We start from the raw sequence: 26,672 nt of genomic DNA, 5'->3' as shown, positions 1-26,672 counted from the left end.
CTAAAGGCCTGTTTGAATTTGTATAAAAAGATACAGTTGGGTCATCATAGTTGGTGAAGGAAAATACAAACAAGCATGCAGTCAACACAGTTCCCGGGTTGTTAACTATATATTTAAAAAATACACACAAAACACCACAGTCTTGAGGTCAAAGCTATACTGTGAACCTGCAAAGAAAATCTGTCATGATAACCAAATTCTGAATTCAAATTGTAAGGAAAAAAGGATATGTTAAAGTCCAAGCCCATAAATATTTCTGTGTATGCTCAGTCTTAGAAAGAAATATTGGTACGTAATTCAACTATTGTTTAATAAGACATATGATAAAAATAGGAAAATGTTAAACAAATGGCTGCTCTCAGTGAGAACGTAAGATAGAGTCATGGCTGGGAATTTATTTACTGACGTTCATTGATGACATGTTATCAGATACAGTACTGGGACATCACCAAGTTAGTTCCCCTACTTTGGTTCTGCAATAAATAAATGTTCACAAGAAACTTACTCTTGTTGTGTAAGCAGCTTCAGGATCATCTTCAAGAATTCGAGACAGCCCAAAGTCTGACACTTTACACATTAAATTACTGTTGATTAGGATATTTCTGGCAGCCAAGTCTCTATGTACATATCCCATGTCAGACAAATACTTCATCCCAGATGCTATTCCTCGGAGCATACCAACCAACTGAATTACAGTAAAGTGCCCATCATTCTTCTGTAAAAAGTATAGAATTACAAAATTACAGAAACAAATGACTAAATCTTGATTCCGACAAAGGAAAAGGAAATGCGGAAATATCACAATATATTTTCATAATATATTTCCAAATCCCCTTCAGATCTTAACAACGTAAGAAATTTATGATTGTTATCAAGACTTTTACAGCCATTAACCAGCAAGAAACCCAGGTTCTGATAGAATTTAATTGATCAATTGAAAGTGAAATAGAGGTTAAAGCTTCAAAAAACCTTGGCAACTGAATATATTTACTTCTGTACCCTGTTTATTTAGTTCTTTAGGATGTCAATTTCTGTATCTACTTTCAATTCATGCAATAGGGGAGCAGCTATCCACTTCCCAAAAAAAGAAGGAACAACAAGATATTCTGAAATTGCTATATTTTATAAACTGATATAGTGTTTTTCCAGGATTTGAAACCCATTACAGTTATTATGTCTTCTGTTAATCTGGAACACAGGAAAAACAGGAAAAAAAATCGCCTGTCTATCCCTAATTTTTGCAAATTCTGCAATAACACATATTATCTACTTCTCATTCCACTCAAATGGGAAAGAAAACAAATATATCCACTAGCCTGGAGTTTGGTACATTAGCTTGTCCTCTGCTAAACAAAATGGGGAAACTGATCCTTCTACTTTGTCTGGGGTTAGGGTTCGGGAAAGTCATAGAATCCTAAAAAGTAGTAAAGTTGCTAACATTTTTCTTACAAGGCATGAAAACTGGGAATTGACAAGAAAGATGAGTTAAGAATTTCCTCGAATGGGGAAATAGATCCACAGCACAAAAACAAACATACAGTATATAAATCTTAACCTCATTATAGTTTCAGCTATTACTGCTGAATTGGGAAAACAATACAGTGTAGAATTCCATCTTTAAAAGAAGTCTAGAGCTGCTTTTCATTGATACAGACTTATCATGTAGACATGTTCTTGGTTGTTCTTGCCTTTTACCAGCACAACACTTTTTGAGCAAATATATGTATTATTGAAATCCTTGTTGTTTTGTTCTAAATCTGAATCATTTACTTTTGGGACAATTTTTTTTGCAGATTAGATCTCAACAACAAATGTTGATATATTGGTAGTTAAAATGACAGCACAAATATCTCCAAAAGTGGGAAATGGAAATAATAAAATAAAATAGTAAACATTATTACGAGAGAGAGAGAGATAGAGAGAAGAAGAAGAAGAAGAAGAAGAAGAAGAAGAAGAAGAAGAAGAAGAAGAAGAAGAAGAAGAAGAAGAAGAAGAAGAAGAAGAAGAGGAGGAGGAGGAAGAGGAGGAGGAGGAGGAGGAGGAGGGGGGGGGGGAGGGGGAGACGGAGGGAGGGAATGTAATTATGGGGGTAAAACAATAACTTGAAAGACATTGAAGCAGGAAAAACAGTAACTTGAAAGATGTTGAAGCAGAATCAGGAATGGCAATGTAAGTGGTAGTGTGACAGAATTTGTTGAGACAACTATCTGTGAGGCATCATATCAACCTAAATTTCTTTGTTTCAAAAATATTTTTTAAAAAGCAAGCAGTGGAAAAACTGTACAGTCTCAAAAATTATACTTGATATTTTAAAAAGAACAGAATATGAAGTGGTGTGAACCATAGTGAAGTTTTTATTACAAGATGTCCTTGATAAGGAGGAATAGTTCCTTCAGAATTAATATTGTTCTCAATATTATTTAGGGTGGGGAAAGAAGAAGCTATCCCAAAACTAGTTTGTGCACAAAGCAGTAATTCGAGTTTTAACTGGCACCAGACATTCAGAACCTATTATACTATGCTGGAAAAACTATGCTAGTTCTAACTCATAAGCTCAATTCTAACACCAAGAAACAATTAAAATGTTTAACAAAAAATTACAGTTATTATTTTTTTTAGTGCCATGTTCAAGCAGAAGATATAAAAGCAAGGTTTAATTTACTATAAACAACCAGGGACTTTTGAAGTAAATATGTGAATGAGAAAAATCCTGTACTGTTGTGTTCCATGATAAATACTTTGAAATTTAAAACTGTTCAAGATTGTTTTTACTGAATTAAACAACTCCCCTGGAGTTCTGTTTCCACCGGCACTTCAGAACTAGGTTCCAGATTGTGAACCAGCATTGTTAATAACAGGCTTGAAAATTGAGACTGCAATTCAAGAAAATAATTGATGGAAAAAGACATAATTAACTCCAACTGAATGGTACTTATGGTTAAATGCCGATATTATGTAGTCATAAACATTGTCTCTACTACAGCACTTCAGTTTCTTCCCTATGTATGTCAACATACTGTATAGGAGGTATTACTGAATTTAAAAAACCAGGGCTATTACCAGAAAAATCAAAAACATTTTAGTAGGCAATACTGAATTACTCAAGTCGCTAAGAAAACTGCATGATGAACACATCTACGAAATCAGTAGGATTTGAGGTTAACCTGAAAAAGATTTTTGTTTAAGAAAACCACATTTCTTCAGGAAGAAAACTATAAAATGGGAGATTAATACCTGGCATGCATATACATTTAAAGCTTACCTTTAAAAATGTATCCAAGGATCCATTCTCCATATATTCTGTTACAATCATGACTGGTTTACCTGGATAAAGTAGATTAAAAGCCCATCACCTGTAGCTACTGGAACAGCAGATGACTAATGTGCTTTTGTATATATAACATAAAGTTTAACTTTTTTACGCTGCTTATATATAACAGAGGAGATGTGTATAAGATGGCAAACACTCACTTAGAACTATAATACAGGCTGTCCCCAAGTTTCAATTGAAATGCAGCCTGCCCATTGTGGTTAGAAATCAGGATGCCCATTAAGTTAACTTCCTCACTTACTAATCCCCCATTCCTGCTCTCCGCACTGCAATCATTAAATGAATGTGTGGTTCATTAAGTGGAACACGGGATGCTTCAGGAGTGGGGATTCCCTTGTAAACCTTGGCACAAGCACAACTGCCTCTGGCCTCCAGGGCTCCCCTCAACCCCCCTGAGATACCCCATGCTCCTCCCTCTTCCCATTCCTTGAGGTTCCCACAGGACACATTTTGAAGATCTCCAGAACTCAGGAGATAGGGAAGGAGAATAGGCTGTTCCATTGCTGGGCCCCATGGTACAATCCCACAAGCAAACTGAGAGCTTTGCCAGCGTTATTTTTCACTCTGGTTTTTTCCCCTTGCTAATGTTAGTCATAGTTCTACCAGTGTTAGCTTCACTAGTGTTAGTGAAGTTAGTTAGAGGAAAAGGAAACAGAGGATTCCTTTTCTTTGTTAAGGCTATTCTTAACTCTGCAAGCTATAGCTTTGATGGCATAACACAAGCAAAGCTAATGCTGGCAAGGCTATGGCTAGCATTAGCAAGGAAAAGTTGTGCCAGCATTATTTTTCGCTAAGAAAACAATGTCTGCTTGTGGTTTGTCATGTAATTCAGCAACAGAACATCCTGTTGTTCTTCCCTATCCTGATCTCCTAGGCTCTGGACATTTTGAGAGGTATATGAGTGATTGTGGGCTAAGGTGGGACCCTGTGAGGTGACAAAACAGGCAGGGGAGGATGGGAAGAATGGGCAGGAGGCATTGAATGCCCTACAGTCAAGGTGAATGATCCTGGGGGAGCTATAGTAGCTGTAATTTAAAACTGAGTCATAAATATTTTTGGGGATATATGCCATAACTTCAAATGGTCACTGAATGATCCATCCTAAGTCAAGGACTATCTGTATGTATAAAAACATACTTGCAAACTTATGTATGATACACACATTTATCTGGAGAGCACAATTTGCTGCTATTTCCTAATGACATTTGTTTGGTGTTCAATCCACATTTATCCCTCTATAACAATAAATCCCCGATTTACCAGGTTTAGTTTTATCAAGTTTTGGATAGTAGACAAAATTTGCCTATGTAGCAAATGCTTCTGTACAATTGTAAAGTCTCACTTATCGTTTATGCATGCAAAAATATATAAAACAAGCCATGCATAAAATCCCATTTAGTTTAACTGACATCAGGGTGGATTTGATTTAAATTGAGTTGATTTAAATCATGATTTAAATCATGATTTAAATCATTAGTAAAAAGACTTGATTTAAATTTAATACAGGGAGGATATGGGTGTGGCCTACTGATGACAGCTAACGAGCTAGAAATGGATCTATTTAGGTCTCCCACCTAGCAGTGAGAGCTTGCTAGGTGTTAGAAAAGAAAAAAGCCCAGAACCGAGTAGATGAGATTCTACTGAGCTGGAGCTACAAAAAAACCTTGGCTACGTAGGGAAAACCTGGCTAGAAGAAAAACACACATAAACCCTACGAAGAAGTAAGAAAATTGATACACATACATATATATATGTCTTTGGTTATTCGGGTTTTCTCCCGCGTAAAATTGGAGGTTTCTTGGCAACATTTCAATGAAGTCTCATTCGTCATCTTCAGGCTGGTGTCTTCGGCTTCGTGCTTCTAGGAGCAATGTGTGTGATCACAGCTGTTTCTTCCTTTTAACTGCCAGTGGGGGTGTGAACTGATTGGGTGGGAGCTTGGCTGTGTTCTGATTGGGTGGAGGTGTGTTCTGATTAGTTGGGGGTTTGGCTGTGCTCTGATTGGATGGGGGTTTGGCTGTGCTCTGATTGGATGGGGGTGTGTTCTGTTTAGGTGGGGCTTGGTTGTGCTCGGGTTAGTCTGAGTAGCAGGGGGATTTGAGCTGGTGAGCTGTGTTGCTGTTGTTTGGCTTCGTGTTCGTGGCCGTGCTATCTCTTCATGGTGGGTGTCAGTTTGCTTCATGTATGGATTGGAGGGGTTTAAAGGGGCTAATGATGCAGCTGTGGTCTGGCTTCTGGTCCGCGGTCGTGCCTCATCATCAGTGTGGGTTTGAGTCTGCTTTCTGCGTGGATGTGTGGTGGTTACCTCCTGTGTGGCTCTCATGAGTGTGGGTCTGGTGTCATTCTTTGTGTTAGGGACTCGTTTGTCAATAAGGGCGGGTTTCCAAATGGGTGGTAGGCGGGAGGTATCATCTCGTTTATTCATGCTGTGTGGATGTTTTTCTATCTCGATGGCTTCTCTGATTATTCTGTTGTTAAAGTGTTCAGTTTTGGTGATAGTTCTGGTCTTTTTAAAGTCAATATCATGTCCTGTGGCTTTGAGGTGTTGGACCAGGGAAGAAGTTGGTTCCTCTTTTCTGACTGAGTTCTTGTGTTCTTCAATGCGTGCACTTATTCTTCTGTTGGTTTGTCCGATGTATGTGGTGGGGCAGGCGGTGCATGGGATTTCATATACTCCTTGATTTTCTAACTCAATTTTGTCTTTGGGGTTTCTTAGGATGGTGGATATTTTTCGGTTTGTGCAGAATGCTGTCTTGATGTTGTGTTTGTGGAGGATCTTGCTGATTCTGTCTGTGGTGCCTTTTATGTATGGGAGGAGGCTTTGCCGTTTTCTTGTTCTCTGGCTTGGATTTTAGTGGGGGTTTCTTTTTGGATTAGGTTGGTAATCTTATTTCTTTGGAATCCATTGGATGTTAGTACGTTAGTGAGAGTGTGTAGTTTGGTTTTTAGGTGTTGTTCGTCAGCTAAGCGTTTTGTTCTGGAGATGAGTGTCTTGGCTACAGAGTTGATCTGTGCTGGGTGGTGGTGTGAGAGTGCGTGCAGATAGCGGTTTGTGTGTGTTTTCTTCTGGTAGATGGTGTGTCCTAGGGAGCCATTGGATTTTTTGTAGACTAAGACATCCAGGAAGGGAAGTTGGTTGTTCACTTCTGTTTCCATGGTAAATTGTATTCTGGGGTGTAGGCTGTTGAGGTGTGTGAGGGAAGTTGTCCAGTTTTTCTTTCTTTCCCATTATGAAGATTATGAAAGTGTCGTCTACGTATCTGAGCCAGAGTTTGGGTTTGTGATCAGATTTTTCTAGGTTCGGCAGCCTACTGAAGGTGCCAGTGGAACTGCTGCATGGAGGGTATTCCCATATGTACAGGGGGTATCCGAAACTGCTGCACACATCCTCTCGGCACGTGGAGTCAAAGTGGTGCATAAGCCGGACCAAACATTGAAAATGAGAGTGATGCACCCAAAGGAAGCATTATCCGAGGAGGAGACACCTTCAGTAGTTTACTGCATCAACTGTAGTAATTGTGCAAGCAATTACGTAGGGGAAATGGCCAAGAATACACGAACACGAACTGGCTGTCCAATGCAAGGAACAGCGCTCCCAGATCTGGATACATATGAAGGAGCACAACCACACATTTGATTTTCAAGAGGCTGAGGTTATTGCCCATGATAAGACTAAAGGAGGATGCCTACTAAAAGAAGCCTGGTTCTCCAATAACAATTCTAACAACAGGCATATCGAACTGCCACCGGTCTACCAGGCTTTGAGGCACCCGGAAAGACCCTGAAGGAGGAGCAGAGATGGCTTTCCATCAGTGAGCAGAGATACCCCCCACCTCTGGGCATGCAGATTCAGCCTGTGAACGCAGTTAGTCCTGACTAAACACAGAGCAACCCGGCAACCTGTCTCAAACTGCAACAGATAGAATTAATGAGAAACAAACCTGGCTGACCATGAGGTCACAGACAAGGCAGCAAATTGCAATAGCTGACAGGTTAACATCACCCCCTACTGATAAGCAAGATAGGAGGGAGGAAATAGTAGGAATCAAGCCTCCATCATCCAGCATGATGACAGCAAAAACAACATAGCTGATTACAAGTGGGAGATGGCTGGAAGGGCCTATTACACCTGCAAGGGCTAAATTGATTAATGGCATATAAAGGTAGAGATCTCTGTAATGGCAGTTTAATACTCTGACAATGTCAGCAGATAACTGACGAAAGCTTAGTAAAATAAAATTTTAATTCTTTTAAAATTTTAAAATCTTAAATTCTGGAGTTCGCAGTATATCTGCTTCTTTTTTTACTAATATACCTGGAACTCGTATTTTTAGAATAGTTATATATCAAATAATTATATAGTTATATATGAAAAACTCGAAGTCCAAAGAGCTTCCATTTTATGTGACCTCACATTCCTACGCAACTACGCAACATTCCTACTAAATTAAATCAAAATTTAATCCCCACATGCTTCCAATTGAAATTCCACTCCAACTCTGCAGCCACAAAACGCATCCTGAAAAGAACAGAATTGGCCCTAATCAGAAATGAACTTCACACAAAAAGATTCCTCCTAGACTGAATCGATAAAGATCTCGTCACACTTCACCTCAAACTCAGCAACAAGATCCACCCCGCACTTTGTATAAGCAAAGATAATGAAACGTTCATTAGCATTAGGTACATACTCTTTGTTACCACGCCTTCCAGGTGTATAATGTTGGCATGATCAAACTGCCCCATTATGCTTGCTTCTCCCAAGAAATCCCGTCTTTGTTTCTCAGTGTAGCCCACTTTCAGGGTTTTAATGGCCACTGGCAATTCACATTTCCCAGGAAGTTTCAAGCGCCCACTGCATACTTCACCAAATTCACCTACAAAAAAAAAAATTACCCCCCAATTAAAAGAATTAAAACTAAAATGTGATAATGCACATAAATCTAAAATATTTATTAATATTTCAGGGTTTTTTTTTCAAAGAGAAGGACCGATACAACATTTACTCATTGACTGCATTTTTATTCCAAGTCAACCATAATTCTTTTTGAAGGTGACTGAGCTCCAAGAGACAATCCAAGTTATCCAAGGAACTTTGTCATTAAATGAAGACTTGAGCCAGATTTCTATTTATGAATAGAAACTGTATTGCTCCTGAGAGATGATCACATTTTTACTTTATGTTAAACTAATATTGATTAATCATCATCATACATAAAGCTCTTTAGTGAATCATTTTATCTATAGAAAGCTTAATTCTGCTTACATAAATAATAATTTTATGTGACGGATATAAAATATAATTTATTTTCAATTCATTTATTGGCAATCCATTTGCATTGAATATTTGTTAATGCAGTCCAACAATCATCCTAATAGATGCAAAAGAGAGATAAACAGCATTTAGAGTTTCTTACCAGCTCCAATAACTCTCTCAATTGATATGTATGACACTTCTATTTCTTTGGCAAATTCATGAACAGCTTGATTAGGGTCTTCGTAGGTATGTGGATCAATATAGGTCTTTACTCCTGGTAGTTTAACTGTGTATAAAATTACTTATTATATTTCTCTTTACAGTATGCAAGTAAATTAAAATGAAACAACAACTTTCAAAAGCATAATCACCCTGTCGTAACAATGTAAACCAATGGTAAAAACCTCTAAAAGAAATAATAAAATTCTTAAAGTATTTGAATCAGAAAAAGATAATAGCAGACCATATCCCCTTTCCTGTAATCATGCAACTTATCAAGATGTTTTGAGAGCCTAAACTTCAACTAAATTCTTAGCGAGTATTGGCTGACATGATCAAATTATTCTAGTGACAGTAGTAACATTTATTATTGTAATAATTTCATGAATATTAAGTGCTGATTTGAATCCAGGTCCAAAGTCTTTGCAAAAATATTCATGGCAGTGGTTCAGATTATCTAGAAGAGCATCTCCATATGTACAATATCTATCCAAATTATCTAGGTGCCAGATTAAGTGAAATAGCATCTAGAATAACAAGATTTTTATAGTGATGAGTGTAACAGCTTAACATTTTACCTAACTAAAACTACCATATAAATATGATAATAGTAAATACATATATCTCAGTACTAATGAAAATGTATATATGAGTATTTCATATCATTGTCAGAAAGGAGTGTTTCTGAGCTACCACCATAAACCCATGACTTTAAAAAACCAGATGGTCTAAAAATTTTAATCAATAATGCAGGTCAATTGGGTTTAAAGAAAATTAGATGACTGAAACATATTACAATTAATTAGGCAGTTCTACTTTTTTAGGGAATATTTTTCATAAAAACTGCAGATATTAGGCTGTACTTAAGAAAAATGTTTGTTTTCTCCCTTTTTTATTTATAGAAGGAACTATGATTTTCAAGATAAACCCTACTATACTTCTTGCTTCAGAAATGTGGTTATTAGTCTTCCATATACTGAAAGAAAATCTGTAAAACATATACTTCAAATATATGTTTCAGTAATAACTTAAATTGTAATAAATTATAAATTGGAAATTAAGCCATAAATTGGAATTAAGAGTTATTTGCAGTATATCTGTAATAATAGAAATAAGTCTACGTATTAGGTACTTAGATAATGAGACAGATTTTTATCAGCAGTTCAGCATTTTTCAGCAGCTTTTGTACCCATTTCAGAAAGACAAATAATACAGAAAAAAACCCCAACAAATCAAATAAACCAGGAGTTCTTCAGAGTGGGGATATGATGCTGGTTCTCTCTCCATTCCTAAACTGGAGTATGTGAAGCAGAGATTTACTATACTGGATGCTCAGGATATCTATTCTTCTGCCATCTCCATAAATTGTGTCACATAAATATTAAACTATATACTGTGCATTGTAAAGACCAGCAACAAAACAAAACAAAACAAAAAACAGCTTTTGCAGGATTGTTATTCAGCACATTCAATGAATTTTACTTACTGTGGCCATTATGAAAGTGCATTTTTTCTTCTTCAGGATCTTGTTTAGCTTTGCTATAGCCACACCGCCTGTTATGGAAAACTTAAAATTAAAAAAATGTAAGGAGAAAAAAATAACATACATACATACCGTATTTTCTGGCATATAAGACGACTGGGCGTATAAGACAACCCCCGACTTTTCCTGTTAAAATATAGGGTTTGGGCTATACTCGCCGTATAAGACTACCCCTCTTCTTTGATTTGATTTCCATATGGTAATTTTAATTCAAATGCTTATGACATGCAGGTACTTAGCAGGAAACCTGTCACTTATAAACATAAGGCTGTTTGTCATTAAACATGTAAACATAAAACAGTGCAATTGGATTAAACTTTTCCTAATTCACTCTAAAGCTGAAAGGAAGGATAAAACAATAAACCCATGGGAGCTGTCATGCTGTTTGTTTTCTAAGCTGTCAACCAAACTGGAACTGATGATGATAGGAGGAAGATAACAAACAATAGAGAGAGAGCAAGTGCTGGGCAAGTCCCTGGCACTTTACACAAGACAACACAACACGCTCACCCACAATGTAAAAGCAGCTGTGCTAGACCCAAAATGGCCCCTGAAACAAGCAGGAACCTCACACAGCCACAAAAAGCCCAAAAACCCAACTTTCACACTTTACACACACAAAATTCCACATACATCTTTGTGAGATTTTGTGTGTTTGTGTAGTTAGAGTGAAACACTACAGAAACACACTAAATCTCAGAAAGCTGCACAAATATTATTTTATTTTATTTTATTTTTATTTTTATATGAAAGCAGCTAAATTTAAAACTTCCTAAACTTTAAATGGCTAGGTCTAAAAAAAGAGCAACTTAAAAAAAACCCAATTAACTATTTTTTTTAAAGCTCCCAAAGGGGAAAAAAACTTACCCAATAGAACAGGGGTCTCCAACCTTGGCAACTTTAAGACTTGTAGACTTCAACTCCCAGAATTCCTCAGCCAGCTTTGCTTTGCTGGCTGAGGAATTCTGGGAGTTGAAGTCCACAACTCCCTGCCTGCTTGATTGCAAGCAGGGAGATTCAGTTGCTTGCTGATGCAATGGATTGCAGGGAAGCGAAGCAAGGCAAACGTTGCAACTAGCAGCTAAGGTAAGCAAGCTGGAGGAGGGGGGATTTTAAATGGCTTGTTTTTTAAAATGATTTTTAAATGGCTCTGACGATCCAAGCTGAGTTGCCTGATTAGCAGGCAATCAATTGGGATGGTCAGAGCTTGGCTCGTCAGAGCCTTTCGGGCTGGTCTGCCTGGTTACAGGAGAATGACACCCAGCATATAAGATGATCCCCGACTTTTGAGAAGATTTTCATGTGTTAAAAAGTCATCTTATACGCCGGAAAATACAGTAAATAGATCTATACACATTATAGCATAGAAAGATGCCATTATTATTTTAATAGAGCAGTAATGGTAGCTATGAAATGCATGGGAAGTTCACTTAAAAGTTGGTAAGAAGAGAACTGTAGAAATTAGCACTTTAGAATACAGTGACAAAAGTATTTCCTCACTAAAACAAAAGTTTCATTAAACATTATATTGCAGGATCCAATTTGGATCAGTCACCAGGACCAGAGGCTTTGTCTTCCGAGGTTTTGGATTTCTGCTGGAGCCCATCTTCAGGGAACTTCTCTCTAGCGAAGTGTGTGCTGTTCTGTGTGTGGTATTTATATGGTGCTTGTTGTAAGTGGCTTTTTAGATGCTGATCGGGGTGCGTTGAACATTACATTGTCATAGATCTGGCTGGCCAGGAAACATGTTCTAAAGTGTCTGGCTAGATAAGGGAAAGGCAGAGAAAGGTTGAAAGGTACAAACAATATAATTTTTTCTTCTTACCTTCCGCTGAGAAGGAAACCAATTACAACAGCCAAAAGAATCACTCCCACAGTAACAGATACAGCAATTATAGGGATTTGACGCTGATCGCTAGATGCAACTACTGTTGAGAGGAGAAACAAAAAAGAATATGATGGTTAAAATTGCTGCCAAGACTCAGAGGGGCTTCAACTTAGAAGCTAATGGAGAAAGACTCAACTCTTAGGAGTCTTTAATACAGACTTACAAGAAAATATGATGATCAAACACAGCCGTATAATCCTGGGAGAAGATGCAGCTACTTTAAGGAGTTTTTAATGGGGCAGATATATAAGCATCCCCACACATTGCAAAGAATGCTTTGTCTATCAAATTAAAAGCAATTACAACTCCAATATTTAATTATTAATATTTAATTCTATTTATCTGTTATACAGATCATCCACAAATTTAGTTCCAAGTTATTTACAATTGAAGTTACAAGTGCACTGAAAAAAATAGCTTATGACTAGTCTTTGCTCTTATGTCTGTAATAGCATCCCCATAACCATGTGATCAAAATTTGGGCACTGGCCAAATATTTGCAGTGTCCTGGGGTCATGTGATTGCCACTTGCGATCTTTTCAGCTGGCTTCCAATAAACAAAGTCAATGGGAACTCAAGTTAACAATTGCATGAATCATTTAACAACTGCAGTGATTTGCTTAACAACCATGGCAAAAAAAGATAATAAAATCAGGTGTAATTAGCTTAATAACTGCCTTGCTTTGCAGTAGAAATTCTGGTCTCAGTTGTGGTCATAAGTCAAGGACTGCCTGTATTGTGTTTATTGACAGCACTGAACCTCTGCCACATCTTGTAAAAGATATTGTGATGACATTTCATTACATTTTTTCCCCTTGAGTCTCAAATGAGACTGAATGGAAAACCCACCAAGTCCCATTTGAAAAAAAAAACCCTTTTCCAAACAATCAGCTGAAATCATTTCTCCGCCTGGTCTCCAGATTTATTGATTTATAATTACTACAATACCCAGCCATCCAAGTATATTTCAATGCATCTGACAATACTAGTCTGGGAAGATTTTTCTCTTGAAGTGTGTTAATCACACACTTTTCTGGATTTAGTGATATGTATAATAATAGGTTATACCATATTCCAAAAAGTAGGCAGGGGCCAGACAAAAACTACATGCTATTTAATTTAATGTTAATATCATAAATATGGTTATACTCAGGATATTTAATTGTCTTTCAAAATTCTATCACTATAAGATGTACAAGATAGCATGGAAGACTCATAGCATATTGATTGCAACAGTATATAAGGATCCCAGGTTGCCCAACCCTAATTTAGTGTACAGTTAAATCCATAATGTACAGGGAATTAATCCCTGAAACTTCAAAATTTGAAATAATTTCAAAAGTTTCAAATACATTAAGATCTGTTTTCTCCACTTACATAGTAAACCAAGATTGGATATTGTTAGTATTTGGATAGAAAATCACCAGGAAATATTTCAGCTGTAGCTTATAGTGTGGTATTTAAAAAAAAAAACCCTGAACAAGCCAACTGTAACTGCTTCCAGATCGGTACTAAGGAAACTACAGGGATGCTTCCATAAAATCAACAGTTTATCTTATTTTTTATTATTGAATTTTATTTTTATTCCAATCAAGATTATCTCACAAAATGGATCCTTAACAGTGGTGAAATTCAATTTTTTTTACTACCGGTTCTGTGGGTGTGGCTTGGTGGGTGTGGCAGGGGAAGGATACTGCAAAATCTCCATTCCCACCCCACTCTGGGGCCAGCCAGAGGTGGTTTTTGCTGGTTCTCTGAACTACTCAAAATTTCTGCTACTGGTTCTCCAGAATCTGTCAGAACCTGATGAATTTCATCCCTGATCCTTATGCTTCTGAAACATGAGGCAGAAAAAGAAAAGAGAAAAACAGGAGAAAAAAACAAAGTTCACTTCTTAACTTCTAATTCTAATTCTAATTAGAATTCTAATCTCGAACAGGTGTAATAGAAACACTTCAGAACAGGAAAAAGAAAATGGAGCTGGTTTCCAGGAGAGCTATTTGAGAGATCATCCACAATACTTTCCATTGAATTTTCTTATATGTTAAGATATGTAGAAGAAACCCTATAGCAACATGGGAATGTCCAAAGGCTTACAAAAGCTTACTTTTGGGAAACTGATTGCTCTTTTTAAAATTTAATTTAATTTACCTTTACAATTAAAAAGAGAAAAAATATTACAGATTAAAAATATAAAAAAATAAAAATAGAAGATGAAGGGGAAAAAAAAGAAAATAGAAAAGAAAAACATAAAAGAAAAATAGAAATACAAAAAAGATTAAAAAATGCTATATATAGTAATGATTTCGCCCTTCATCATGTAGGAAGTTAGCACCCACCCCTCTCCTGGAAGAGTGAAATATTTTAGGAAATATGAAAAAGGCAGAATATTATATTTCCCTGGGAGAAGCATGTTCCCTGGGAGAAGCAGCTCCCACCTTCCTGCCCCCCACCCTTTGTTAATGGGACAGAGGCAGAAACCCAATCCTTTGTCAAAGGACATTTGCAACACAATAGCAACAGAAACTAACACAATGGGACCCATCTAGACGAGGCTCACCACATGGCACCTGGGAAGATTGCATCAGCCAGCAAGACCCCCACCCCCTGGGAGTCTGACAACCAATCAGGATACTCTTTTGGGGCCCCAAGAAATGCAGAGCCAGAGAGAGCATAAAAACCCGAAGATTTACTGTATCTGCCCCTTTCTGTTCAGGAACTGAAGCCATGTGATCCTGTCCACCATTAAACCATCTTTCCAAGCAGTCTCCATGTTTCCAGTGTCTGTTTTCCCCACTTGGAGCAGAACCCAGAAGGATGTTTCTTCCAACAATCACAAGTATAATTTTAGTAATACTTAGCTGCTGTACATTGCTGTCTCATGTTTAAGTGATCGTCCACCTAGAGGACTTTAAGGTCTCTCTCACAGTTACTGTTTTTGAACCAGGTTTCACCTAATATGTACTTGTACCTTTGGTTTTTCCTACCTAGGTGTAAAACTCTAGAAATAGTGCAAAGACTCTAGAAAGAGTGCAGAGAAGAACAACCAAGATGATTAGGGGACTGGAGGCTAAAACATATGATGAATGGTTGCAGGAACTGGGTATGTCTAGTTTAATGAAGAGAAGGACTAGCAGTGTTCCAATATCTCAGGGGTTGCCACAAAGAAGAGGGAGCGAAGTTATTCTCCAAAGCACCTGAGGGTAGGACAAGAAGCAATGAGTGGAAACTAATCAAGGAGAGAAGCAACTTAGAACTAAGGAGAAATTTCCTGACAGTTAGAACAATTAATCAGTGGAACAACTTGCCTGCAGAAGTTGTGAATGCCCCAACACTGGAAATTTTAAACAAGATGTTGCATAACCATTTGTCTGAAGTGGTGTAGGGTTTCCTTCCTGGGCAGGGGGTTGGACTAGAAGACCTCCAAGGTCCCTTCCAACTCTGTTATTCTATTCTATTCTAAAACCTTGCTTTTCTCATCATTAAATTCCTTTTGTTGGATAGGGTCTATTGTTCAAGTCTATCAAGATCTTTTTGGACCCTGAGCTTGACTGCTGGAGTGTTGGCTATTCTTGCTAGCCTAGTGTAATTTGCAAATTTTAGAGTTCCCCTTCTATTTCCTCATCTAAGTCATTTATGAAGATATTGAAAAGTACTAGGCCTAAGACAGAACCTTATGGAACCCTGCTTACTTCCCTCCATGTAGATGTAGTACCATTAAGGATTACTCATTGAGTATATACGGTTTGTCAGCCAGTTACAAATTTATCTGGTGGTGATGCTGTCTATTTCACATTTTTCTAGTTTACCAAGAAGTAGTTTGTGGTCTACTTCTACTGTCGAATGCCTTACTGAATTCTGATAATATTATGTCCACAGTATTTCACTGGTCTACTAATTTAGTCACTTTGTCAAAGAAGGAAATAAGATTGGTTTGGCAAAGTCTGTTTTGAACAAACTCATGCTGGTTTCTAGTTATAACCTTGTTTCTAGATGTTTGCAGATCTGTTTACTCATTTGTATATCCAATGCAACATCTTTTCCATATATTCTTGTAGCCTGTCATTTTTAAATCCATCTTCAGATCTCCCTCAGTCTTGTTTAGTAAAACTTTTCTTTTCTATAACATCTTTTAGACATAGTCTATCCATAAAGACAAATATTGTTAACCTCTGGTCCATTTTCACATATATTGACCTGTGTTCTGTATTAGTTAAAATTAAGTGTTTTTCTCCTTTAAATGTACTCTTTATGTAATCTGCTACCCTTTAGTGGCCAAAGTTCAAAATCCCATTTTAGGGTGTTTTTTCTTTTAAAGAATTCGAAAATAACAGTATTTTCCCCATAGGAAGGATTTTTATAATTAATTTCAACGTCTAAATTGAAATCCATTTGTACCGTTAGTGCATTTATAAGTTTCCAAAATAAATATTTTAATCATCCTTTTGCTCTTTACTCCTCCCACCCCATCCTCAAAAAATATTTTTTTAAAGTCTTTAAATATTGATTTACAACTTATTTCACTAAGGATTGAAGGAAATTAATCTGGTATTTTAAAATTTGGCCTTTCAAAAGATTCCTAATAGCTGAAAAGCTGTTAAGAAGCAATTTCCAAATGTGATTAGAAAAGGAAGTATGCTAACCCTGTGTCCATAAAGACAGTGACCATATTTGGGCTAAAACTGTATCCCTCATATCCTACAGTTCTAAACCCATCAGACAAAACTGTATTGCAATTTCCTTGTGAGGACCAACTGTGTGGAGCACTTAAGGACAATTCCAAGTCCACTCTTTGTCTAGAAAGGAATCACAAAGAGTCAATTAGCATGCGTATTGTCTCTTTATTTTGCAGTGGTCAACAGTTCCACTTTCAGCACAGCAATCTTCAATTTCTCATCTCTTCCCTAGAAGTCAAGGAAATTAATTTTTACTTACTTTGGCAAATGTGGTACCCTGATTTATTATATTTTATTTTTATGGTGATTAATGTCCTTATCTAGTATTTCATTTTTATTCCTTGGTTGAATAACACATTAATATTATATTAATATAATATTAATATTACTATATTATATATAACATTAATTAGATAAATAATATTTATTATATTAATTATAATTATTATGATAAATTAAAATATAATATAATCAGCCCAACTCACATTGCTGTGCTGCCCCGCTCACTCACACGTAAGTGTGGTTTAGAGAGTTTATTAATATTCCCCAGCAATTCACTTCACCAAAACTTAGAACTTTCCCAATTAAGTCCAGCCACAAACAGGCCAAGTTTAGTTCACAGAGTAATGGCCCAATAGTTCACAAAGCAACTGAAAGTTGCTCAAACAAAATAACTCCATCATACAAATTTAAATGCACACACAAGAGAGCTCATGAGGCAAGAAAAGTGGACAGTCTCCAAGGCACAAATTAATTCCAAATATGGTGTGAATCCAGAGTGAAGCAGGAAACACAACAGCCAAAAACACTCAGCTAGAAAACACATTGTTCCCAGCAATGCCTCTGTCTGTCTGCTATGATAAATAGCCAGATTTTTGGTGCAGTCCCTCTAGACAAGTGAGGCTTTCTCCTCTTGAGTAGTCTGGCTGAACTCCACTGCTCCTGCTTTTCTCTACCCTGTTTGTTCTCAGATTAGGTACAGAAGGCAGTTTCTCTTCCTCTTCACTGGCCATCTGCTACTGTAAGCTTTCCCCAGCTAAAGTCTACTCCAAATCTCTTTGGGATGGCCATTCAGAGCCATCAATCAACTCAGTTCCTGATGTGCCAGGAATGGGCTCTTCCTCCTCTGAGCTGACATCTGAGGAGGAATCTGGGGAGTTGTCCAAAGGAGACATCATAATCACATAGTTGTTTTTGTGGGAAAAATAGGAGGAACATGTTCTGGATATGCCACCTTGAGTTATTTGTAAAAATAATATAGGGAGGATACAAATAAATAAATCACAGCTTGCTTCTTAATTAGGTAGAAAAATGTGGAATAGATAGCATCACTACCAGATGGATTGGCTGGCTGGTCAAACACACTCAATGTGTAGTTCTCAAAGGAAACACATCTATATGGAGAGAAGTAAGCAGCAGAATACCACAAAGTTTAATCTTAGGCCCAGTACTCTTTAATATCTTCAACATCCTCAATAAATAATTTAGATGAGAGGATAGAAGGGGAACACATTACATTTGCAGACACCAAGTAGCAATAGCCAACAACTTAGAAGGTAGGCTGAAGATCCAGAATCAACTTGATAGACTTGAACACTGGGACCTATCCAATAATATACAATTCAGTGGTGAGAAAAGCACGATTTTACACTTAGGCAAGAAAAAACAACTACAGAATAAGTGTACCTGGCTCAACAACAATAACTATGAGAGGGATCCATGAGTCCTAGTGGAAAATCACAAGTATGAGTCAGTAGTGTACTGCACTGCCAAAAAAGCCAATGTAGTTAGTCTAGGCTGCATCAAAAGAGGATTGTATCACGATCACAAAAAGCAATGTACCGCTTTAAATTGGTAGGTCCATACTTAAGATACTGTTGTCTAATTTTGGTTGCCATGATAAAAAAGGATGTTCAGACTCTAGAATGAGTACAGGAAGAGCAACAAAGATGGCTAGGGAACTGGAAGTAAAGCATATGATGAACAGTTGTGAGAACTGGGTGTGTCTAGACTAATAAAGTGAAGGATTAGGGAAGTAATGGATAGAAGCTTATCAAAGAGAGAGCCAAGCTAGAATTAAGGAGAAATTTCCTGTCAGTGGGACTGGCTTGCCTTCAGAACTTGTATGTTCTGAAGAATTTGTATGTTCCATCACTGCAGGTTTTTAAAAAGAGATTAGTCAGCAATTTGTCTATAATGTAGTGTCTCCTGCTTGGGCAGCAAGAACTCAAAGGTTTCTTCCAAATAATTATTATGTAATTCTATTGATTCTGTAATTCTGTAAAACCAATTAAGGTAATTTTAGGAGAGGAGGCCCTGTAACTATCACTGATACCTTATCACTTTCATATTGGGTTATTGTAAATTGGTTTGTTTGGGGCTGCCTTTGAAAACCATCTGGAAATTTTGGTTTGGTTCAAGATGTGATAGCTTGTTTGCTACGTTGCTAGCAATATGAAGAAAGTCAGTAGAAGACAGATTTCAGGAACATAGCTTGGAAGTTAATCTGAATAATACTGAATAGTGTAGGCAAAATTTCTTGGCTTCAATTATACTGAATTAATTATGGAGGCTATTGCATTTATTTTGATCATATTTCTCAGCAAATGGACTGAGATATTTCTTCTGATACAATCTTTCAAATGTCTCATTCCCAACTTTCTCACACTCTCACTTGCTGCTAGATGCAAATAGTTTCAACAGAATAATATTTGAATTATGATTTGATTTAGCTTTATTGATTAGCCTATAGGCCATATCAAAGCACAAGGTTCAAACACATATCACCAATAAAATCCTATACAAACAATTTAAAATAAGAATAGGGTAAAATACAATAGTTATAGGATAAGATACAATATAATTTAACACAAAATATCTAAAATAGAATAAACTGACATAAAATTACATTTCGGTGTCACCCTTACAATCTACCCCAATCAGTCTGTGCAAGTACTGTTCAAGTACTTGTGTTAAATGTTATTTAAATTGTGTTAAATGTTATTTTCAGGTTCTGGTCGCACATAAAGTTGTTTTGATATGGGGATCCCAATGGGCCATTTGTTTGGTATATAGAGCAGGTACCTGTCTCTTATTCTCTTATACAAGCAACAATCAAATAGGATGTGAGCCAGGTCTTCTACCTCTGCTGCTCCGCAAATGCAGAGACGCTCATTGTAGGGTATGGAATGGAATTATGGAATGGAATTATAATAGTCTCTAAGTACAATTCAAAGTATAATTTCTGATTTAAAAAGAAAAATCATAGAGCTGGAAGGGACTTTGAAGTCTTCTAGTCCAATCTTCTGCCCATGATAGGAGATTGTACAAATTGTTGTTCAGTCTTTTCTTGAAAATCTACACCCACAATTCCATAAAGAAAGATGCTCCATTGGTTAACTGTTGTCATTGATAGGTTTCTCCTTAATTCCAGATGGGATCTCTATTTAAAAATGCACAAGGCTTCCAAGATCCTTCTTAATCTTGAATCTATCCTCTAAAGTATTAACAATTCCTCCCAACTTAGTGTTGTCGGATATTTTTTGGTTTACTGCTCTATACATCAGTGTTTAGATCCAACCATGAAAACATCGAATGTCTTTTTGCTACTGAGGTCATTATGACCTCATGTCTGTAATAGTGTAGCTGAAATAGTATGTCTGTGGTTAAGGGTTAACACTACTGCCATCACTGAATGGCCTGAACTCTGAATGGCCTGGAGTCCTGTGCAATGGCAGTAGTGACAGCAGCGGTGGGGTGTGTGAAAATGGGAAGCGCCCAGCCACCACTACTGCTCTGCCCATTTGCTCACTTACTCGGCTGGCTCACTTACTCGGCTAGCTCTGGTAGGAAGCCCCTGGCTGCTGCCACTGCTCTGCACTCTACCCACCCACTCGGTATAGCTCTCCCTCTGTCTGCCCATGGTCAGTTGCTCCCATGGCAAATTGACTGGATTGACTTGTCCTGTGATGACTTCGCAATGGTGAGCTGGCTGTGTTGAGCTGGCCAAGCTGAGTTCTCCCATTCCACTCAAGTTCTAGTTTCTGAATTCTAAAATATACATATTTTGTTTAATGATTCTCTTTTAAGCCAAAACTGTGGTTTAATGACATGGAGAAAGTCTATTACATGGCATGTTATGATACCTTCATAACATTTTTAATATAAGAAGTTTGATTGAGTGATTTACTATTTTCAAATGCAAATTCTAATATTAATAGCAATTGAATAAATACACAGATCATCTCCTGATGATTTGGGTGAGAAGGGAGTGCTCTACTGTTCCATTCAAGCAGTAGTTTAAGTGATGCACAATTGCATGACTTTTATAAGCTTCCACAGCATTGTGGAAATGTATGTAACTGAACTGAAGTTCTCAGAAAAGATTCATTTATTCTACAATTTTAATTCAATTGTTGCATGCATTAAATAGGAAGGGTCTTTATATAATGTTGCTTTATATTTGTTCTGTATAACTAAAACCCAAAATGACATCATGGAACACAACTGACACTAAAAATTGTCGTTATACTACACATTTCCCCTTTCTCACTGTATAATGGCTACTATTGGTGAAATGCTAAAAGCCCATATTTATGACATTAGTGCTAAATGCACATCATTATGACATCAAGACACAGAAATATATACTAAGAATACTGCATTGAGGTGGGCAGAGTATACAAAAACTATTGCTTTTTGCAGTAGCTGTTTTCTTAATATATAGCTTTGTATCACAAAAAAAAATGAGGCACTTTTTAAAATAAATGACATGATTTTTGTACTGTTTCTCATGCTAAAACACTTATGTGTTTTGTGGCATTTTTTCTTCATTTAATAATTTTAAACTACTGAAAGTATATTCTTATTCAATAGATTAAAATATAGTAAAATTAAACAGAGTCAAAGATAAAGAATATATAAGTGCCATCTCCTCTAACAATGTTAGAATGCAATGGACTTCCATTCCAGGAACTAAAGTTGGAGATATTCCTCAACCTTTTAAATAGAAACATGAAAGAAATCTGTAATCCCATTCTGCTGAAATTAAGCGACAATACTTTAGTTGCAAATAACAATGCTAACCAATAAGTCAACAAAGGACCACAAATCAACTTCTGAAACACTGAGGAAACATATAAGCTTTCTCTTGTTTCCTTACGAAAACATGTCATTTATAGACTCATGAAGATGGAATTCATATCCCATGTAATTTCAACTGGGAGCTCCTTGATAATTGCAGGAAATTTCTAGAGAGTAGGAAGCGATGCTGCAGTATAAAAAATGGCTGCACTTTCCATGCATAGCCTGTGCAATGGTACAGTCTGGTATTGTGGTTACTGCATATTTCACTGTTTAATGTCATGCTTCATGAGAAATACATAGCACATTTACCTTAACAGTGCCCTGAATATTTTTGGCAATACCATCTTTATAAAATTGACAACATGACATATTCTAGACATGGCAGGTTTTTTCTAGCATTTCAGATTGGACTTTTTACAGCCCTGCCTGGAATAATCAGGGATTAAACTTGACTTTTTTCATGCAGGCAATTTGGTGATGAATTGGGGATTAATAAAAGGTGACATCTTCTATTTTTGCCTTACAAAATGGTTATCTGCCTATTCTAGTGACAGAGCAATCAAGCAATGCAGATAAGTCACAAAAGGTAAGAAGGATCCTAACCCACCCGAAGGAAGTAAAAGGAAGATTCACATTCTTGCTTACTTTATAGGATATGCGCATCACAAATGTCTCCTGTTCTTAATAAATTGCACTGCTACTACTATTTATTTAATCCTTTCACTCCATTTGGTTATCAGGAGAGTAGATAATAACACTAAAGTAATATAATTTGAAAAACTGGCATAACTGACAATTGCTGACACACCATCCTCTGTTTTTTTCTTTCCAAACTGTATTGGTAGAACATTTATAAATGTTTTCATGTCTAAAAATTCAGAAAAATCAATTTTTTAAAAAGAAATTCCTGAATTTGAATTATTATAAACTTTGGGCTTTACCTCCTATTCCTTCTCACATAAAGAACCCACTGCCCAATTATATCTTCCCCAAATAATCAAGATTGCTTCAATATGCACATAGAAATATAGCAGCTATTTTAGATTTCATCATTCCAGAGGAGGTCAATAAATACCTGCAGTCACTAAGTTTTTTGAAGCCAGGCCCTTACTCTTATTACTATATGGCCCACAACTTGGACCACCTTTTTACATGCAAAGTGTGTGCAATGTTCGCATTCCTACCTGTGGAGGATTCAAATTACACTTGTCATAAGTGTAAACTGGTTAAATTACTTGAGGAAAAAGTGAATGGCAAGCTGCTAAAATTCCAGACACTTCCACAATTCACACTGTGAGTTTCAATAGTGAATATGATGAACATGACAAATTCCTATTACATCCAGAAGTCTCTATCTGAAGAAAACACAGTGAAGAAGATGAAAAAGGCAAGGGTGATGCAGCATGTTATGCTAAGAACAAAAACAAAAAACAAAAACAAAAAACAGAGAAGGCAACTCCTGCTCTCTCTGAAACTGAGTAAACGGTTTCATATCTTCCCCAGGAAGGAAGCATGGAGACATCTGAAGAAAAATCTTTGTTAAATATATCAGTGATAAGAAGTAAAGTAGTTTAGATTTCCTCAAAGGAAAAAGGGCATGTGTTGGTGACTGGAGATTCACTACTTAAAAGAACAGAATCAACCAGACAAATTCTTAAGGAAAATATATTGCCTTCTAGGTGCAAAGATTAAAGACATGAGAGAGAAGTTCATCAAAATAATCACTATTCCTTTCTCCTTTTTCATGTTGGGACAAATGACACTGCTGAGATTCTGAAAACAATTTCAATGGACTATGAACAACTAGGGAGGATAGCCAAAGAGTTAGAAGCATAGGTGGTGAACTCATCTATATTTCCAGATCAATATCCCATGAGGGAGCATAAGATTTTAGAAGTAAATCACAGACTCAAAGGATTAACTCTTATTTACAGAGATAAAATAGTTCAGGTAGTGGAAGTTACAGGAACTTTGGAGAAGAGTGACCATGTCTTACTTGAATTTATCATAATGCAGGACAATGTCAGACAAGTGTTTTGGATTTTAAGAGAGCTGACGTAAACAAAATGAGAGACTAGGAAGGGGTCCATTCTCTGTGCCAAGAGCCTTTTGCCTCTGTCCTCGGGGCCAAAAGCTTTTGCAAAGGGGATGGAGGCTGTCGGGCATGTGATCGGACAGTCCCTGAGGCTCCTTCCCCTTTGCAAAAACTTTTGGTGCAGAGAACGGAAGCTTTTGGGGGCACAATCTCGTGCTCCTACAGGCCTTCATTCTCCATGCCAAAAGCCTTTTGCAAAGAGGATGTAAGCCTTCGGAACTATAATCTTGCACTCCTTCAGGCCTCTGCCCCTTTGCAAAAGCTTTTGGGGTAGAGAATGGAAGCCTTTGGGGCACAATCTCATGACCCTGCATTCTCCACCCCAAAACCTTTTGCAAAAGGGACAAAAGGGTATAAGAAGACAGCCATTTTTCTGCCACATGGCCCTGACTCTGCAGATCTTCTAAAGGTGAGCGATTGCTGACGGGATGGGGAGGAGCTGGTGGGCTAGCATAGCAGGATTAGTGCCTGTTAGGTCCCTGTAAGGAGGGGTGGGATAGGTAAGGGAAATGTTGCAATGTCTCTGCAGTTGATCGTAAGGGTGAATGACTGCCATGGTGCTGCAACATTTGTAACTTTGGGATTGTGTTATAAGTACATTTGGGGTGGTAGTGTCATAACTATAAACTGTCACTATTGTAACTCGAGAACTAGCTGTATAATAAAATGGAAACAGGGGCATTTAACTAGAGCAGAATACAAGCAAATAGCCAAAATCTGCAAAGATGGAGTCAGGAAGGCTAAGGCTCAGAATGAACTAGGACCAAAATAACAAAAAAAAGTTTCATTTAATATGTAAGGAGCAAGAAAAAAATCAAGGAAATGGTCAGTACATTAATGAGAGAAGATGGCAAGAAGATGAGCAGTGCAGCAGGGAGTCAGTGGAACTGGTTAATTCCTTCTTTGCATCTATTTTTATGCAAAAAGAAGAGTTCTTGAAAAGGTAGGTACTACATACACATTTTTAATGGAAATTGAAAATTTGGATATTATATATTTGGGAGAAACTATCCATTGTCTCAGTTTTGACAGACAATGAAACATGATTGGACACCTCGAAGTTGGGAGATTATATAGAAGAAATCCATGTATAATCTTTCTGAACTCAGAGCCATGGCCATCTTGCAACTAAGGGCATCAGGAATTAGAGGTATGCACAAAATGAAAAATATGTTTATTCTGTGCCTAGGGGTTCCAGTTGGCCCATGATTTCAGTACCTTCTTTCTTCTTCCTTTCACTATTGCTTCTACCACCCTTGAATTTAAACCCAGCATAAGCCTCCCGGCCTTCTCATTTCTTTCACAGATCCTTCCAGGATCTTCCCCTACCTGTCCTTTCTTTACTGCCCTGTGCTATGCACTATACATTGCTCTGTTCACTTCTGGCTCTGTCTTTTCCCTGTTACCTTCCACCCCAGAACATCTATGCCTAGGAGAAGTGTGTTCTGGATCAATGCCTGGAACAAAGGTGTATATTCTGACTTTTTTCCTGACATGTACATTCCCCCTCCCCCAATTTAACTATAGGGTTCCGGAATTTTGTATTCTACATACAGACAGTCCATGACTAATGACCATAATTGCCCAACATTTTTCTGTACCTAAGAAGACAGATATTTAGTAAGTTTTGCTCCATTTTACAACATTTCTTGCCACCGATGTTAAGTGAATTACGGCAGTTGTTAAGTTAGTAATATGATTATTAGGGGATTCTGGCTGCCCATTGATTTTGTTTGTCAGAAGTTTGCATAAGTGATCACATGAACTTGGAACATTGCAACCATCATAAATATGAATCTGTTGCCAAGCATCTGAATTGTGATCATGTGGCCATGGGGATGCTGCAATGGTCGTAAGCAGAGGTGGGCTTCAGCCAGTTTGGACCGGTTTGGGCAAACCGGTTGTTAAATTTGCACCAATGGTTGGCCCCGCCTTGCCCGCCTTGGCCGATGCCTAGAGTCATGCCCACGGCATAGCTGCTGCTGCTCTCTGTTTCCCTTACTCACTTGCCTCAACCACATGGTTCCCGTGCATGGCCTACCTTTCTGCCTCAGGTAACTGCCTTCCATGATATCTGCTCCTCAACCTGCTGCCTCCCCAATGCCCCCACCCAGCTTTCTGCTGCCTGAACTACCTGCCTGTGTCTTTCCCGATCTCCACAGGTTTCCCCCCACTCCCAGCGTGCCCTACCTTTCTAGTCCATTTCTGCTGCCCATGCTTTCAGGGCACACAATCTACCCTTCAAGTTCCCAATGCCCGAACCAAGGAGCTGGAAGAGAGATTTGCAATTGTGCTGGTGATATGGACCAAGTGGGCTTTTTGCTTCCTCCCCACCTCCCCATCGCGATCCAGCATGGTGCAGACAGCTGATTGGAGGCAGAAAATGGGGCGTTTCCATCAGCCCTTCTCTTTTTTCCCCCCAGCCTCCTTTTGCCAGCATAGGCTCGGCAGGCAATTGCGATTTTTAGATGGACTTTTATTTGTCAGCCCAAGGGGTGGGGGGAAGGGGCTCAGAATGGTACGTAGGAAATCGCCCTGTCTCTGCAGCATTGGCCCGCCTGCACTGCCCCACCTTGCT

The 26,672-nt window shown here is 37.7% G+C and overlaps 1 protein-coding gene across 7 annotated transcripts in view; it reads right to left on the bottom strand.

The window, feature by feature from the left end:
* The window catches only part of EPHA5 (EPH receptor A5), a 193,613-nt gene that overhangs the window by 18,824 nt on the left and 148,117 nt on the right, over nt 1-26,672 (bottom strand). For all 7 annotated transcript variants that reach the window (XM_034416303.2, XM_087892329.1, XM_034416304.2 and 4 more), the window contains 6 exons: nt 12,176-12,278; nt 10,294-10,361; nt 8,749-8,874; nt 8,023-8,208; nt 3,263-3,324; nt 506-715 (listed from right to left, as the gene is read on the bottom strand). In XM_034416303.2, coding sequence (XP_034272194.1) covers nt 506-715; nt 3,263-3,324; nt 8,023-8,208; nt 8,749-8,874; nt 10,294-10,361; nt 12,176-12,278 — 755 coding nt within the window. The remainder of the gene's footprint in view (nt 1-505; nt 716-3,262; nt 3,325-8,022; nt 8,209-8,748; nt 8,875-10,293; nt 10,362-12,175; nt 12,279-26,672) is intronic.

This window comes from Pantherophis guttatus, chromosome 4, assembly GCF_059756535.1.
Source record: "Pantherophis guttatus breed Tessera chromosome 4, ASM5975653v1, whole genome shotgun sequence".
In the NCBI taxonomy this organism is placed as follows: domain Eukaryota; kingdom Metazoa; phylum Chordata; class Lepidosauria; order Squamata; family Colubridae; genus Pantherophis; species Pantherophis guttatus.
This window is presented reverse-complemented; position numbering and strand designations above follow the sequence as displayed.